This window comes from Lathamus discolor, chromosome 6 (assembly GCF_037157495.1).
Source record: "Lathamus discolor isolate bLatDis1 chromosome 6, bLatDis1.hap1, whole genome shotgun sequence".
NCBI lineage: Eukaryota > Metazoa > Chordata > Aves > Psittaciformes > Psittacidae > Lathamus > Lathamus discolor.
In genome coordinates this window covers 5077955-5095672 of record NC_088889.1, presented here as the reverse complement: position 1 = coordinate 5095672, position 17718 = coordinate 5077955, and the positions used below count along the sequence as shown (strand labels likewise).

General features: G+C 39.9%; 1 protein-coding gene across 3 annotated transcripts in view; it reads left to right on the top strand.

The window, feature by feature from the left end:
* The window catches only part of PPFIA1 (PTPRF interacting protein alpha 1), a 64758-nt gene that overhangs the window by 11391 nt on the left and 35649 nt on the right, over positions 1-17718 (top strand). For all 3 annotated transcript variants that reach the window (XM_065683005.1, XM_065683004.1, XM_065683006.1), the window contains exons 3-6: positions 15363-15464; positions 16079-16243; positions 17102-17176; positions 17605-17706. In XM_065683005.1, coding sequence (XP_065539077.1) covers positions 15363-15464; positions 16079-16243; positions 17102-17176; positions 17605-17706 — 444 coding nt within the window. The remainder of the gene's footprint in view (positions 1-15362; positions 15465-16078; positions 16244-17101; positions 17177-17604; positions 17707-17718) is intronic.

Here is a 17718-nt window from a genome sequence, read left to right as displayed (position 1 = left end):
GAGTATGATTTTTAGTTGCGTCTGAAATATACTATGACTTTTGATGAGTACACATATTCATGTAGAACAGTCAATGTATCTCTTCCTGTAGCTCATCTGGTTATGTTTTCAGAAATATAAATGCTAAAGAAATAGTATTTTGTTTTAGAACTTCAATGAAGTGCTCCAAGACTCCTTAATGAAAAGATCATCACACTGCCGGTTTTAGGCATAATCGGGTATCTTCAGGTCAGATCTTAAATGAGGCCCCCTTGTTTAAAGGGCTGTGGGGAGGAAAAGCTTGGAAAGATCGTAATGCACATCCTTCTGGTTTTATCGGGGAGAAAAAAGAGTTTCCACTTGGAAAAGAAGCTAAAGTTTTCTATTTGTTGTAATAGGAAAATGGGCAGGCTTTGATTTTTAACTTACTTGTTATTATTTTACTTTTTAGGGTTTTTTTTCTCCCCCCTCTGTAGAACAGCAGTCTATGTTTGGGTATGCTCTAAGTCATGCTGTGTTGTGCCTTATTCCTTTTCCTTGTACATGGTAGAGTTTGGTATCTAACTGTTTCATATCTGTCTGGAAGTATTCTGAAGCACAGTGTTTGCTTCTTTTAATCCTACCACCCATATAATATTTATTGAATTTGGTTCTGTTCAGTTTAGATTATGTGTAGGGGAACATTGTTTTTAAATGTAAATTTACCTCTTTATAAAGAGTTGCAGGGTAGAATAGGTAAATAGGTAAAATAAGTAAAACTGAGTGAAGAATGTAGACCATGGGTTAATAGAATCTTTATTATTGGAAGAAGTGGGACTCTTTTCCCACCTTAAAGTCATAGACCACTGCACAGTATAGGAATATAATTATATAAGCGGAATAATTTACATAGCTTAAAAACCAAAACCAAACCACCTTAAGATGTGCAGTTTAAACAAAGAATTAGTGTTGACCTATACAAAGTTTAGACTGGCTTGATGTATAGTTGAAAGATCTCATTGTGAATGTTCATGTAAAGAAATGACCTTGCAGTTGAAGTTTATTAATAGTTGTCTTTTCAACATTGACAATTTCCTGTACTGAGAAATGGTGTTTGTTTTGAGTGACATGAAAAGGAATTTTGGCTGCCCAAGTCCTTGGTGTAAAAGCTAAACCTTTCTTTCATGTGGAGAGGGCTCACTCCATAAAAAGGATCATAAAATTCTGTTATTTTACTGGGACATTTTAATGCTCCTGGATCCATAGTTATCTCAGTAAATAATAACCAATTTTATTAAGCTGTTTTAGCACTATTTCTGAACATGATCATGAAACCAAAAAAGGAGAGAGGTATCTGAAAGTGGAATTGCTTGCTTGTTTCTTTGTGTGCTGCTTGATGTGAAAGCCTGTTTGCTGTGTAAATCAAAATTGTTTTAAGAAGTGGAGGGAAAAGGGAATTCTGCTACATGCATCTGAAAGGCCTTCTGCCTTGTTCAGTGGCAGGGTTTAAATTGTGGATTTAAATTGTGGATTCTCAAATGTCAGATGCGAGTCTGTCACAAATAATTTGGCAATATATGTTTGACCAATAGAATGTCATAGTCTAGACTCTCCTCTTTGCACTGCTGTCCATAAATGGGAACCCCTGCAGCTGAAGTGGTGTTTTACTATGGTGGGGTTCGTGGGTCCCCATTAACCTTGCTGTGAATGAATAATACTGGACCTAAATTCTGTTAAAAGCTGTGCTTTTCACTGTAGATTGTGCTTGAGTAAGACTTGTGTGTTTACTGTTCTCAAGGGGAGCCTGAAATCTGTGTGATTCCATGTTCTTTAAGTTTCTCTTGTGCATTGTATTGAAAGTCCTGATATCCTGCACTTGAGTCTCTTGCTGCTACAAGGATTTAATACATGGGCTACCTTTTGTCTTTAATTTGGAAACCCAGAAACAGAAGAAACTATTGTCCCAAATCAAAGGTAATTAAAAAGATTAAATGGGATTCAAATGTTCAAAAGAGCTACCTGTAGTATAGTCTGTGTTCTTCAGATAATCTAATTATGGGAGTAAAGAATGACTCTACAGCTGAGAGACCAATGTTGAAACAGCAGAGCATGTATGGAGGGTGCTCTTGGATTTATGGGTCAACCTGGTTGTGGTTCTTACATGTTCATGCGTGTCTTAGGTAAGCTTTTAACTTTGGAATATCTCTTCAGAGCTCCTCTATTTGCTATATTATATTGGGGTGAATGACTAAAAGATTGGTTTAGATAATGTTGCAGGTGCACTCTGAATCTTGAGGGTTTTTTATTACTTTTATTCCGAAGTCATGTATTTTACATGCAGTATTCCCACCTTCTTGTAGCTGATGGGGGAAAAAGGCTTGGAAGGTCCTAGCATTCTTTTAGCCTTGCGTTGAGGAGCACGAGGCAGGTGCATCTTGTAATTTATGCCTTTGAGAACATGCAGCTTGGAGCTTTCAGAATGTCTTTGGAGGGTGTGGTTCGACATCATCATCTTCCAAAAGCTGAGCCTTTGTTTTAACAATCTGGAATTCATGTAAAATGGATCTGAAAAAGGTTTTTTGGATTTTAGCTCTTGCTGCTTGTCCATGCAGGAAAGAAGCTGTCTTTTCTCCCTCCTGGAATATTAGTTACACTGATACTTATGTTGGTGTAACTCTGATCCCTTGTTGGAACTGTAGTCTTCAGACACTGCGTAACTCTTCCGTAATTTGTGCAGTGGTTATAAAAGCTTAAGTCCTGGGAGGTAGTAGAGGAGAAATGGGTCAAGCATGCCTTTACTCAATGGATTAGGAGGCTGCAGCATTTCCCTGTTGCATCATCTTTCTCTTGTTTGTAGCCTAGTGTGGAATAGGAGCTTCTCGTCCTCTCAGACCAGTTCCTCACCAATCCATCTTCTGCTTCAGCATTTGTTACTGGTTACAGTATGTTAAAAGTCTGTCTTTATCTCTTTTTTTTCTTTTATTCCTTTCCTGCCTTTCAGTGTTATTAATATCCCTGGTTTTGTTCTTGGATGTAACATGATTTTTGGGTTCAGGTGTTTTTTCCAAGTTTGAAACTGTTGATTATGGGCATCTTTTGTGGCAGACAGAATTTACTTTGAAAGTTACATAGCTTTAAGAAAACCCCATAAACCAGCTCTTTGACACTTAATCTATGTTGGCAAGGTAAGTTTTTCTCTTACCTGTTGCAAGACATTTTTGCATAGGCTTGAATTGCCTTTATTTGTAAAAATGGAGCAACTTTTCTAGGCAGTGGTCCAGTTGCATTTATTCGGAGTATTGCAGATTTGGATATATTTAGCTTCAATTAGCCCAGTACATTCACTTAGCATGTAAACTGGGGTGGTTGAGTACAAAGAGATGGAAGAAGAAAATGTAAAGAACCTGTAAGTTGAATTTCCTGCTGAAGGCATGTGTCTGTCCTCATTGCGTATTACTTGCTTAAACAAGTTTGAAGGTATAAGACTGAAGTGTTCATCACTTGGCAAAATAAATAAATATATATAATAGGAGAGCACGGAGGGGGAAGTACATGTTGATGCTTGTTTAATGAGGGTGGCTTGGCCAGCCTTATTCAGATATTCCCAAGCATTCCCTTTTAACATAGTGTGAAAAAGTACTTTACAACTGCTAGCCACAGAGTTAAACCTGACAACTAGAGGCCAAGATGAATGATTAGAATAGGGCAGGGCAGTGCTTCAGCTGCTGCTTGCAGCTTTTGCAAGCAGAAGTATCTTGTCACTGAAATGATCATGCATGACGGATCTTGTCCTGGCTCTGTTTCCTAAAGAATAGTATTACTCATGTGAGGATGATTTTTTTTTTTAAACACATTAGAGCGCAGTATTTGGGATTAAATCAGTTTGAATTTCTAAACCTCATGGGAATTTCATATTAAATGAGAGCTGAGCCAGAACTCTGCTATTGTTTGTGTGTGCAGCTTGTGTAGAGTTGATAGACACTTTTTCTTCCCTTGCCTATGGAAACTGATAGTTCAATGTTGTTTACAACTTCAAGGATCTTGCTATAGCTTTATAGTAGCTGCTTAGCCCCTGTAATGGGGGGTATGAGGAAAAATACTGAACTTGCTAACTCCTCTCAGCTTATCTTGCTATAGTTTAAGGATTTGGCATTTTTGAGGAGTGTTGTCTGTCTTGTATGGGATTCCAGAACATCTTGACCAGCTTTATGTGGAGTGGAAAAACTGAAATCTCTCTAGTGTCATATTAAAGATGGAGACTGGTTTTGTCCCATAGCTTGTCAAACTGGTAATGCAGGATTCTTCCTTTTTAATTAAGTACAACTGTATTCTCCTTTTGCCACAGTGGGTATGGGTGTGGGTAGGTTTCTTCACTGACATGGACTCCAAAAATGGAGATGCCTAAAGCTACAACTAAGAAGTTGTGCTACTGCTTAATGTATTAGTTACTAATCAAAATAGACTAGGCTAGGGGTGCAGGAATGTGGTAATTTATATTGTGAAACCCTCAGAATTCACTGACTCAGAGTGTAACTGAGAGGCATTTGTGTTTTTAAACACCCCCCAAGTATTGTGAACTTATTTCTGTGTTAAGGTAAAGTGTTCTTCTGGAATATTGGTAGTTGGACTGCTACAGTATTGGAAAGGATTACTCTGTTATTGCCTGCTCTCAACAGTTAGTTCTGCCCAGAGCAGCCAGACACATCCCAAGTTGAAAAGCCTGTTTTTCAATGATGACTAAAGTTTTCCTGATACATATTTTAGCTGATCTTGTACATTTTCCCAAGCAGAACAAGCTTGGTATGGTTTCAAATACTTTTGTTCCCTATCTGCCCTTTCAGGGGATTTGTTCATGTGCGCCCAAGAGCAGCTAAGGTGGAACTCCTTTTGCATAACCACTACAATGAAAAGATTCTAGCCATGTGATGGAAGAAGGTTTTCTCCTATTGCATATGAACAGATGCTAAATTTATGGCAAGTCTGAAGAGGCCTTCTCTATTTCCTATGCTTGCTGCTAGATAGCTGTCACCTTCCAGCTGTTGTAATGGTTCTGCTTTTGGACTTCCTTGCTCAGAAGATTCACAGTGTTGCCTGAGGAGGACCAACATTTTAGAAATATTTTGCAAAGTCAAGAGAAGAAAATAGCTTAAAGCTAGAAACTATTTCTAGTTCATTTCTTGCTGTGTATTCTGTTAAGTTGCAGGGTTCAACGCTCCAGTAGAGTATTTGGAGAAAACCTTTGGGAGGAAATAAGTACTTTGGTATAGTTCACTGGTTGGATATGTAATCTTTAGTACAGATCTGTAGCTTTACGAGTAAGGCTGTGTTAAAGAGGCTATGGTAAAACTGGGTTGTGTCCGCTCTGGATTAACTGTGCAAATTGGTCTAGTGGAAGGTGTCCCTGCATGTGGCAGGGGGTGGAACTAGATGGGCTTTAAGGTCCCTTCCGGCCCAGACCATTCTATATTGCTGGCAGTGTGTGCTTGCAGCCCAGACGGCCAACCATATCCTGGGCTGCATCAAAAGGAGCGTGTCCAGCAGGTCGAAGGAGGTGATCTTGCCCTTCTACTCTGTTCTCATGAGACCTCACTTGGAGTATTGTGTGCAGCTCTGGTGTCCTCAACATAAAAAGGACATGGAACTGTTGGAACAAGTCCAGAGAAGGGCCACGAGGACAATCTGGACTGGAGCACCTCCCGTATGAAGATAGGCTGAGGAAGTGGGTCTGTTCAGCCTGGAGAAGAGAAGGCTGCGTGGGGACCTCAGAGCAGCCTTCCAGTATCTGAAGGGGCCTATAAGGATGCTGGGGAGGGACTCTTCATCAGGGACTGTAGTGACAGGACAAGGGGTAACGGGTTAAAACTGAAACAGGGGAAGCTTAGATTGGATATAAGGAAGAAGTTCTTTCCTGTAAGGGTGGTGAGGCACTGGGATGGGTTGCCCAGGGAAGTTGTGAATGCTCCATCCCTGGCAGTGTTCAAGGCCAGGTTGGACAAAGCCTTGGGTGCCATGGTTTAGTGTGAGGTGTCCCTGCCCATGGCAGGGAGGTTGGAACTGAATGATCTTAAGGTCCTTTCCAACCCTAACTATTCTATGATTCTATGATTTTAAAAGATACCCTGTGTGATCCACCATGCTTGGAACAAGCCTCAGATGCTGGCAATTAAAGTCTGATGAAAGGATTAAGAAATTACCTGATTCTTAATGCTTCAATGGTCACAAGGCTCTTTGCCCTACAAGAAGATGTTTAGCGAAGTAGCAGTTGTTAGACTGAAAGAGGAGTAACTAAATGAAAGTGACTTGAAACATGACATTGTTTAAATCTTCCCTTAATTCCACAGACCTACAAAGGAGTTGTAGGATGCAGCTGTGGCTTAGTTTTGCCTTTCAGCACATCACCAGCAAGTGGTCTTGTAGGTACCAATTGTTGCAGATCTATTCACTGTGTTGTATGGAGGTCTAATTAATAGTGGAGCCTGGAAGATGCTCAGAGATTGCCCTGTGTATGTTGCAGTGCAAAGTACAGTAGATAGTCAGTGACTGTCGGTACTCCAGTGATGCACAAAGATACATTTTTGCATGAAGCTTTGCCCCTAGTCCTGTATACATAACAGCACTGTTTTATGGGGTTTAGAGGAAAATTAAATGCAAGAGTATAGGTGGTAATGACTGCGCTAGTCTGGATGGTTTATACAGGCTGTAGTTAATGATTTGAGTGTAGGTGGCTCCTGTTTGCCTGTCTTCAACCTATGCTTTGCTCTGTTGTACGGGGGTTTACAGGTTCACTTTCCAAACTGTTCTGTAGCTTGTGTAAAGTTTAAGTATTGACTAATGTGGTGAAAGGAAAACCTCTGATCCTTAAAGGACTGAGAGGCTAGGTCCAGCCGTATTTGAGTTCTGGGACTTTTAGCCCCACCACTCGAAATAGGACATATCAATCAGAAATGTGTTAGAGCAGGGAAAGGGAACTACAGGATGGAGAACATGGAACTGATGCATTTCTACCACCCTTTTCCTGTTACATCTGCATTCCTCTTGTAAAGCTGCCAAATACCACCCTTCATTTATGTTTTCTTGCACTTCAGCATGCAGTGCTTCCTGAAAACTCCTTCCAATGAAGTCCAGGTTTAGTGCTTTATAGTTTGGGTTCAGTGAATAAATTTAAGCAACTTGGGTAACTGGAAACCTATTTATTATCATGGAGACTTGGTCTTACTATAAGCCTTTCTATTTTGCTCTTGGGCATATGTTTGGTACCTACTGGTTGTGTGTTGAGTTCTTTTGCTCATTGCTTGTCAAAGCTAGGCAGTTGATTTTACTTTCAGCTCCTAAGTGGCCTGGAAACAGGGAGTTTCATTCCAGAGCAGTAACATTATGCAACTGTAAACACTTAAAAACCTAATTGCCTGCTTAGGATTGAGCGGTGTTAATGACAAAGCCTAGATAGGTCACTCCGAGAAGTGAGCTTGAAGAGTACCAGACTGAAAACGAGGGCTGGAATGATAAGTTTCTCAGGCTTAGAATTAGTCACTGTCAGCTGGCAGCAATATTCTACTTGAGTGTTTTCATGCAGTTTTACTGTTTCTGCCAGAGGGGAGGAAAAAAAGGTGTATTTTTTTTGAGTCAAGGAAAATATAAACTTCTGAGAGTTGATTAAAGGTGGTATTAAATGTTTTAAAATATCTCAGTGCCACTGGTTGGAATGCACTAAATAAATCTGCACTTGTGTTTTGGTAGTGATCTTTTGAGTTATAAAGTATCTTGTGCCTAAGGAGAAATAGGAGAGGAGGCTGATACACTCTAACTTATAATGAATGTATTCTCACTCTGGTGGGTAGTTAGCTCTAGTAGAAAAACCTCACAAACATGTTTTAATATTACTATAAGTATTTCCTTACGTTCCCTTTTAAGTTGTTGGGTTTTTGAGAACAAAAGATAAACTTAGTTCATTTGACCTGATTCTCTTAATGCTTGAAATAAGTTTCATGTTTCCAGGTCAGGAAATCCAGGCTGCTTGGTGCTTACTGGAAATGAATTTCATTAGGTGAAAAGCAAAATATTTTTCTTTATACACTCCAGGCTGATATTTTTTCTTTCCCATTAGCAGATGCCAGAGATATGGAAAGGTTGGAAGCAGTGTGATTCATTATGTAAAATAGACAAAGTGCAATTTGTGTTGCTTGTTGTTTCTTTGGGATTTATTATTGTTAAAGTGTGTGTAATGGTTGTCTTGGAAGGTGGGATTTAATGAGTAAAACTTGTCAGTTCTTTTCTGTTTTAACTCTAAAATACCCTTGAACTACTGCTACCTGAAACCCATTCCAGTGCTTTACCACCCTCACAGTAAAAAAACTGCTTCTTTAGGTTAGATATAAGGAAGAAGTTCTTTACTGTGAGGGTGCTGAGGCACTGGAATGGGTTGTCCAGGGAGGTTGTGAATGCTCCATCCCTGGTGGTTTTCAAGGCAGGCTGGACAGAGCCCTGGGTGGCTGTGTTTAGTGTGAGGTGTCCCTGCTCATGGCAGGGGGTTCGATGATCTTAAGGTCCCTTCCAAGCCAACCCATTCTATGATTCTATGAAACAAACCCCACCTAAACTGGTGTGACTTAATAGGTACTAAAATTTGCTTGCTGGGAGCCTCCACATCTACTGGGGACATTGGTCACTGTGTACTACCTAGAACCCTTGGGTTTAAAATGAAGTGGCTATGAAATACCCTGCTAAGCTTAGATTTTCTTAGGTTTCTTTAAGAGTGTGTATTTTTCATTTTCATGCACACATCATTTGGAATAATTGTGTTTTATATGTAGTCTAAGTAACACAATGAAAACTTACCTCAGATTCTGTTGGTTTCTCATCCCTGATGGCCTATGCTTTGCCCAGTTGATGTTTTCATGCTCTCTTCAGCTTCTCAGGTTTTTGAGTAGGTTGTTTGATATGCAGGGTGTGGAACAGAATATTACTTGGAGATTAAACAGATAAATTCCACTAGCATGTTTCTGCCAGAGATGTTCCTAAAGATGCAACAGTTGCATCTCCATCCTTGTATTGCCAGAAGATACATTAATAGTATTTAAGTGTTTTCTTTGAATCTAAAATATGTTTCTCTTCTTTGATAAATTTAAAGTATGTTCCTCTTTTTGTAGCTTTTCATCCCTTAAATAAGCTTTCTAGTCATGTTGTAGCCTATAATCCACGATTCCTTATGCACTTGCATGGTGTTGCATTTAATTGTAGAATAAATTGTTTCTGCTTGAGCAAATTTCAGGCAAACTTAGTTCTTTGTCTGTAGAGCATCCCTAATACACAGTTTATGTTAGTTGACTTTCAGGGATTACCTCTGCTTAAGCTTTTCCCTAAGCTAAATATTGTCTTTCCTGTCATGTAACATTTATTGTGTTATGATGTACCACTATCTGCGTATGTAAGCTATAAATTATGCTTGTAATAAACATGGAGACCTGTTCCTGAAAGCAGTCTTGTTCCTAAACCATGATTTTGCAGGTAACCAAGTGCTGTCAGCTCACCCATGCGATATGTATGGACTTGACGGCTAGACATTAGTTGATCCAACTTCTGGAAGGATGTTTTTGGTGCGGCCTCTAGAATACTAAAGGCTGAAGGTCATTTCTGAAGGTTGATGTGAAAGGAATGCTCTTGGTTTAAAAAATCATGGAGTTAGAGGATAATACTAGCCCCCAGAAAATATATTGCTGAACAATACCGAATTTACTTGCTCAATTTAGCTGTTTGTTCAGAATATCATTTCTGGCTGCATGAATGTTATACTTGGAATGATGCACTTAATTTAGAAAGATACTTCAGTAAACATTTCAGTTTAGTATAGAGTATGGGTGTTTGTCACTAAGTTCTCATCAACAAGAGATGCTTGCCTGGTATATTTGGCACTGACTGATTCTTGTAAGTGCTCTAAAGTGCTTATTCTGAGTCCTATTCTTGTCATCCTCAGAGATGGGTATTTATTATCCAGATGGCAACCAGAAGCAGAGCAGAACTTTGTTGTGATGTTCTCAATCTCATTAATTACAGCAAAGTAATACAGTTTTGCGGATAAGTAGAAAAGTTTCTTGGGATTTTTCTTTTTCCTTGAATTCTTTCTCTGCATTCATCTAATGCCAAAGAAGAAATTAAAGAGACAACTCAAACTATTTTGAGATGATACTCTTGCAAATAGTTTCCTTTTTGAACTGCTTGAGGAAATCATTAATTATCTGCTGTAAAAGGCAAGTATTAAAACTAGAAAGACATCCCTCTTGGCATTGTCAATTGAAACTAGGGGCAACTTGAGGGATTCAAAACAGCGATATTTGATCGAAACAAACAGCAACGGAGGTATTGTGCAATGCCAGAACTACGTGTCAGTCTGTTTATGCAGCAGCAAAGTAAATTCCTGTGTGCATTGTTCCTTTGGGGTCATCTGACAGTGGGGTGGCTTGTGTCATAATTATGATGTGTTTGTGCTACAATTTATATTTGCACAGAAGTCTGCAATGGAATAGAACTCTCTGTACTATAATCATTTGAAGAGCGAATAGCCTTCCTTTCATATATACAGCTGTTTTTCAGAAGGTGAAGCTCATACAGATAATAAAATGTATATTAACGCTATACAGTGATTTTTAAGTTGAGAAAGGCTGATGAAACAGCATCTGGTTGTCTTTAATGCTTTCTTTATCCTGTGGAAGGGTGAAGATATCTCAAGTCTTTATCAAGACTTGAGGTAGAGACTGGAAAAACAGAGAACTTTCCATGTTAGTCTGTCCTTCTAGAGAACTGCCTGAGGTTGATGGTTCTAAATGTTAGTGTTGGCATTTTGAGTTTTTTTTAATTATCTTATTATTAATTTTATTATATTTTATTTGAAAAGTGCAGAAAGCCACCAAGAAAATAGGTTCCTATCAAGCTCTTCTGTGAATACTTGGAATCTATTAGTACTCCTAGTAGTTTCAGTAGTACATCATTATCTAATACATAGTAAGAATGGCATGTGAAGAACTGTGACTTTGGAACCACGTTGTGGTTTACCTAAGCTTGTGTTGGAGCAAAAGGGATGTGTGCTGTCAGTTGCCTGGGAGTTTTGGAAGCTCCCACAGGTGGGATGTTGAAGGTACAGGAGAAGTTTGGACATGAAGGAGCAGTCTGCAGGGAAAACTTGGAGTCAGTTTTTCCACTGGCTCCTGTGAAGGTTGAGGTAGGTTTTTCTTTGCTTGTTTTTGTGTTTAAAAGTTCCAGTACCTGTATTTAAAGACCAGGTTGTTCTAATAAGTGTATTTCAAGGGATTTTTACTTGAAAATAATAGGGGAGGGTTTTTCCTTTCCAAATACTGCAGCAAAATATTGCTGTGAGCATAATTAGTAGACAAATCAAATGGGGCTTCTTAGCAGTTGTAAAAGGAAAAGAAATGAGGAATTTTCTTTGCAGTGATTTGCTGGCTAAGTGGGGGGACTATACTGAATCTTTTTTCCAATGAACAGATTTTAACTAGGAAGAGGGATTCTGGAGGTGGATTCTACATCTGTCATGGTGGTATTACTGTCCTTTCATAGCAACTTTTAAAAGCCTCATACATTAATAATTCCCAAAGGAGTTCACTATGGGTATATATTATGCAATTTCTTCTTTGTCTTTCCAGTCACATGTATGCTTTAGAATAAAGTTTGCCAAATCTTGGAATTTGCAGACAGTGTCTTTTGCAGACAGTATCTTTTGACTGTGTCTGCTTATTTTGGCTGCAAATTAGAGTCTGCAGATGTGCTAGCATAATTAGTTGCTGTGTATTGTTTTTAAGCATGTGTTTTTGGTCACTTTGAATTTTGCTGCAAAACAGCTCCGTCTTAAGTTTTTACTTGATAAGCTTTACTCTCTATTACTTAAGCATAATTAAGTTATGCTTTACTTAACAGTTACTGTTTGTTAAGCGGAGTATCTCGCAGAGCTTGGGAGAGTTAGAGAGACGGTGTTTGCGCACACAGTGTGCTTCCACAGTATTACGTTGATCTTGGTTGGCCATTTGTCTTGTTCACCTTGTCTTGATCATTACCAGCTGTAGTAATCAATTGTTTATTAGATGTGACTTTTGTTTATTGGTGCTTTCCTTACTTTAGACAGTGGAGAAGCCTAATTTATTTACTGGCATTTCAATGTTTTCTTACACAAATGTTTCTGAAGTGGTCACTGGACATTGGAATGACCAGTGTGTATTTATTTTCATGTTCTAAGTTGCATCAATGACACAATGGTGTTGTTTTCCTTCAGTTTCCTACAAATCCCTCTTCTAAAGCACGGATTCAAACTACTGCTAATAATAATTTCTAATGTAGCTCAGATTACAACTGAGATTTTGCCTAAGTGGGTAAATAAGGTTAAGCTCACAGAATCACAGAATCACAGAATCCCAAGGGTTGGAAGGGACCTAAAAAGATCATCTAGTCCAACCCCCCTGCAAGAGCAGGGTAACCTACAGTACATCACACAGGAACTTGTGCAGGCGGGCCTTAAATATCTCCAGTGTAGGAGACTCCACAACCCCCCTGGGCAACCTGTTCACAGAATCACAGAATCACAGAATCCCAAGGGTTGGAAGGGACCTAAAAAGATCATCTAGTCCAACCCCCCTGCAAGAGCAGGGTAACCTACAGTACATCACACAGGAACTTGTCCAGGCAGGCCTTGAATATCTCCAGTGTAGGAGACTCCACAACCCCCCTGGGCAGCCTGTTCCAGTGCTCTGTCACTCTTACAGTAAAGAAGTTCTTCCTGATGTTAACGTGGAACTTCCTATGCTCCAGTTTACACCCATTGCCCCTTGTCCTATCACTGGATATCACTGAAAAAAGCCTAGCTCCATCATCCTGACACCTACCCTTCACATATTTGTAAACATTGATGAGGTCACCCCTCAGTCTCCTCTTTTGCAAGCTAAAGAGACCCAGCTCCCTCAGCCTCTCCTCATAAGGGAGATGTTCCACTCCCTTAATCATCTTTGTGGCTCTGCGCTGGACTCCTTCAAGCAATTCCCTGTCCTTCTTGAACAGAGGGGCCCAGAACTGGACGCAATATTCCAGATGCGGCCTCACCAAGGCTGAGTAGAGGGGGAGGAGAACCTCTCTTGACCTACTAACCACTCCCTTTCTAATGCACCCTAAGATGCCATTTGCCTTCTTGGCCACAAGAGCACATTGCTGGCTCATGGTCATCCTCCTATCCACCAGGACCCCCAGGTCCCTTTCCCCTTCGCTACTTTCCAGCAGGTCACCCCCCAACCTGTACTGGTACATGGGGTTGTTCTTCCCCAGATGCAAGACTCTACACTTGCCCTTGTTAAATTTCATCAAGTTTCTCCCCGCCCAACTCTCCAGCCTGTCCAGGTCTCGCTGAATGGCAGCACAGTCCTCTGGTGTGTCAGCCACTCCTCCCAGTTTTGTGTCATCAGCAAACTTGCTGAGGGTGCACTCAGTTCCCTCATCCAGGTCATTGATGAAAATATTAAACAGCACCGGTCCCAGCACCGACCCCTGAGGAACTCCACTAGTCACAGACCTCCAGCTAGATTCTGCGCCATTGACCACAACTCTCTGCCTTCTTCCTTTCAACCAGTTCTCGATCCACCTCACTACTTGATCGTCAAGCCCACACTTCCTCAGCTTATCTATGAGGATGCTGTGGGAGACAGTATCAAATGCCTTACTGAAATCAAGAAAAACTACATCTACCGCTCTACCATCATCCCTCCACCTAGTCACTTCCTCATAGAAGGCTATAAGGTTGGTCATACATGACTTCCCCCTCATAAAACCATGTTGGCTGTTCTTAATGACCCCCTCATCCTTGATATGCCTAGTGATGGAGTCAAGAATAAGTTGTTCCATCATCTTTCCAGGGATGGAGGTAAGGCTGACCGGTCTATAATTACCCGGGTCCTCCTTCTTGCCCTTCTTATAGATTGGTGTGACCTTTGCCATCCGCCAATCCTCAGGCACCTCGCCCGTTTCCCACGACTTACCAAAGATGATGGAAAGTGGCCTAGCAATGACCTCCGCCAGCTCCCTCAGCACCCGTGGGTGCATTCCATCCGGACCCATCGATTTACAGATGTCCAGTTTGCATAGCTGATCCCTAACCCAATCCTCATCTACCAAAGCAAACTCCTCCTTTGTCCTGACTCCTTCTGGGGCTATAGAAATCCGAGGCCCTCGGGGAGAGTCTGCAGGAGTAAAGACAGAGGCAAAGAAGGCATTCAGCACCTCTGCCTTCTTTATATCCTCTGTCTCCAGGGTACCCACTTCGTTCCAGTGCTCTGTCACTCTTACAGTAAAGAAGTTCTATTTGCTTATAAATGTGGTGTATAGTTGTATGTGTTATTCTATCTGGAGTATGCTCACTGAGTTTAGAAAACATTTAAATGCCTTTAATGTTGAGTATTTTTATTGAGGCTGTTGATAAAGAGTGGAAATGGTTTAGAATGTAGAGGCTCTTTCAGATACTCAATACAACCATAGCTTCCTGACAGAACCCCCAAAATGTAGAAATATATTCTTTAGTAATGACTACTCTGTGTTCATCGCAATAAAGCATGCAGTAACTGATGTGAATTAGCTCAATTCCTGCTTCTTGATGACTTTTCACTCTATTATTTCACTTCAGTTTGGTTTGGTGAAAGGCTTATTGAATTTGAAGGAAAAGCCTTTTGAGGGGTTTGAGCCCAAGGGCTTAGCTTTTAGAACATTCTGATTCTAATCCTCTGGAGATTCTAGCAGGATATAGGGAAAGAGCTGTTTCAGTTCCGTTTTGTGAGATTTGGAAGTAAGTATAAATGAAATTCCTGTGTGTAGTTTAAGTAGAGAAATGGGTAAAGTTCCAAGTCCTCCAGCAGTGAAGCTTCAAGAATGCTCTCTTACTATAAAGAAGTAACTTATTCTGGTAGCTGCCAGTGTTATGCATTCTCTCACTATTAAATACCGACATGAAATTTGATGTTTTGCTGGCTTCTGTATTGTACCATGCTGAGTGCTCCATTTTTTTCATGTCTCCTTCAACATCCCTTAAAAAAACAACCCAAACCCCACAACTTTCTGAAACAATAACAAAGTGCATCACAAACAGGGTTCCCTTTGCTTACCAGGGAACCCCATTTCAGATAACTGCATCGAGAGACAAATGAGACTTCAAAAGTACTGGTCAAATATCTTTTATCTTTACAGTTGACAGTGTAATGGTTTGAAGTGCTTGAACATAAGCGTGTTTAGCAAGACTATACAACTGTATTGGCTTCATACATCTGAAATGAATACTTCAAGAAATCATGTCAAGTGTACACATGAATCCACTCTCACTGTACCCTGATATTTGATGTGCTTATATTTCTGTTTTTTTTTTTTGTCAGGAATTTGCAGCGCTCACGAAAGAGCTGAATGTGTGCAGGGAGCAGCTGCTGGAAAGGGAAGAAGAAATTGCTGAACTGAAAGCGGAAAGAAATAATACCAGGGTTAGTTCCTTGTCTTCTCCAAGATCACCATGTTAAAGCATCCAACTGAAAGTGGTTTTCCCCTGATAGTTGCACATGAATTCCTCAGAAATGTTTCGATTAAGAAAGTTTGGAAGCTTATGCACAGCTCCCGGTAGTGCAGAATCAGGAAAAGCTTGTAAGACTGCACTGCTGTCTGTCAGTCATCATTCTACTTGGTAAAGTTTTGTAATCCTCTAACGCCCAAGATCAGAGGAATAGAGCAACCAAGCTGTCAATAGACATGATGTGTTTCAACAGCTTCCACTGTTGCCAGTGGATCTCTGATTTAGAGCATTTCCTGTGCGTATCCTTCTGACAAGCATGCAGTTCCTCAGGCTGGTGGCAGAACTAAGAAGACCTTGGTTAAGTAGAAATCTCATTTAAAAATAGACTGAGAGATGTAGGAAATGCGTTAGCTCTGATGCAAATTCAGTCACAGGTGAAATGTTAAAACCAAGTCCTTACTCCTAATGCAGTTCTCTTTGGCTTTCAGATTTGAAGTTTAGAAATCAAAACTTGGTGTTTTAGGAGGCAAAGCTTTCTGTAGTTCTGCAGAACAGAAATAAACGTTGTTCCTTTTTTGTTTGTTGTAGCTGTTACTGGAACATTTGGAGTGTCTTGTCTCCAGGCATGAGAGATCTCTCAGAATGACTGTGGTCAAGAGACAAGCTCAGTCTCCAGCAGGAGTTTCTAGTGAAGTAGAAGTTCTCAAAGCACTAAAATCTTTATTTGAGCACCATAAAGCCCTTGATGAAAAGGTAATGAAATACAGTAGCTAACATCTCATCCAGTCCCTTCTGCCTTTTGTGTGGATCATGCAGTTGTTCATACTAAAGCTTTAGAAGTCTCTGAACTTTCTCTGTAATAAGATGGTGGCGTTGCTATAACTGCATCAATAATTTCTCTCCTAAATTAATGTTGTTGTTCTCAGTAGCAGTTTATTCTAGTACTTTAACAGTGCTGGTGTAAACTAGCATGGTTCAGGGGTGATATATTTGTTGTAGGAATGCATACATTTGCTTACCTGGATAATATCAAGATTTAAGCTTTTGATTGTACAACACAAGAAATGGACTAGAGAGAACAGAAGGAGAGGAATCTGCCTACACTGTGATATACAATAAAGCTGAATTAAAGGAACTCCACCCTTCAGATGTGCCTGATGTTGGGAACAGGATATGCAAGTTGTGAAGTTTACTGTGAATTGTGCTGCCAACTCATAGTTTGCCTGACTTCTGTGACCCTTGTATATAAAGTCTGGCAAATTATTTTAAGTGGAATTCCGTCTCTCCTTCCCTGTTGTAAATAAGCAAAAGCATTCACGCTCTGTGCTTTACAATAGGATAAGCAAATCCTGGATGTGTTTAATTCTTGCCTAAACTTACAGGTCATGTTAAGATAGGATAAATTAGTGACAAAAAAGGCAAAGCTAGATTTTAAGATATGATTTGCTTCTCTGGAAAGGTTTTTTTATAGTGTATGCTGTAATTAGACTCAAGATTACGTGTAATGGAATTAGTGTCTTTTGTTATCTGAAAGGGCATAGCTGCATGGCAATAGATTAAATGGATTTATTAATTTGAATGATTTCAAATTATATGGAATTACTCTTTCAGGTAAGGGAGAGGTTACGAGTAGCACTTGAAAGATGTAGCTTACTGGAAGAAGAACTAGGTACTACACATAAAGAGGTATGTTTCTTTATTTAAAAGAAGGCTTCATGTGTGCATTGTGGGTATTTTAGCCAATATTTGTACACAGTAATTTATTCAGTTATTAAGGTTCACTTTGAATTTCTTGTGTTTGATATTTTGACAAATAGAATAACTGTAATTTTTAACTTGGTCACTTTGAAAAGAGCCGGGGGGGAACCCCCTAAACCCACCCCCCCGCCCATCCACTCCATCAAAACAGAAAGAGCTCCTGCGGCTTTAAAGTAAGAATTTTTGGGTTGCAGCAGCATAAGTTTCTGAGTGCCTGTGCCATATTTTATTAATATATACCTTGCAGTAGGATCAGTAATTGTTTTCCTCCTTTGCTTTTGCAGCTGTTCTTTATATTATTACTGAGTAAGGAACTGACTTAAAACATATGGATGTAAACTTTACTTTTCTTTTAGTTAATGATTCTGAAAGAGCAAAATAATCAGAAGAAAACGCTTCCAGATGGGATGCTGGATATGAATCATGAACAAGAAAATACACCAACTACAAATGGGAAGGTACAGATATTT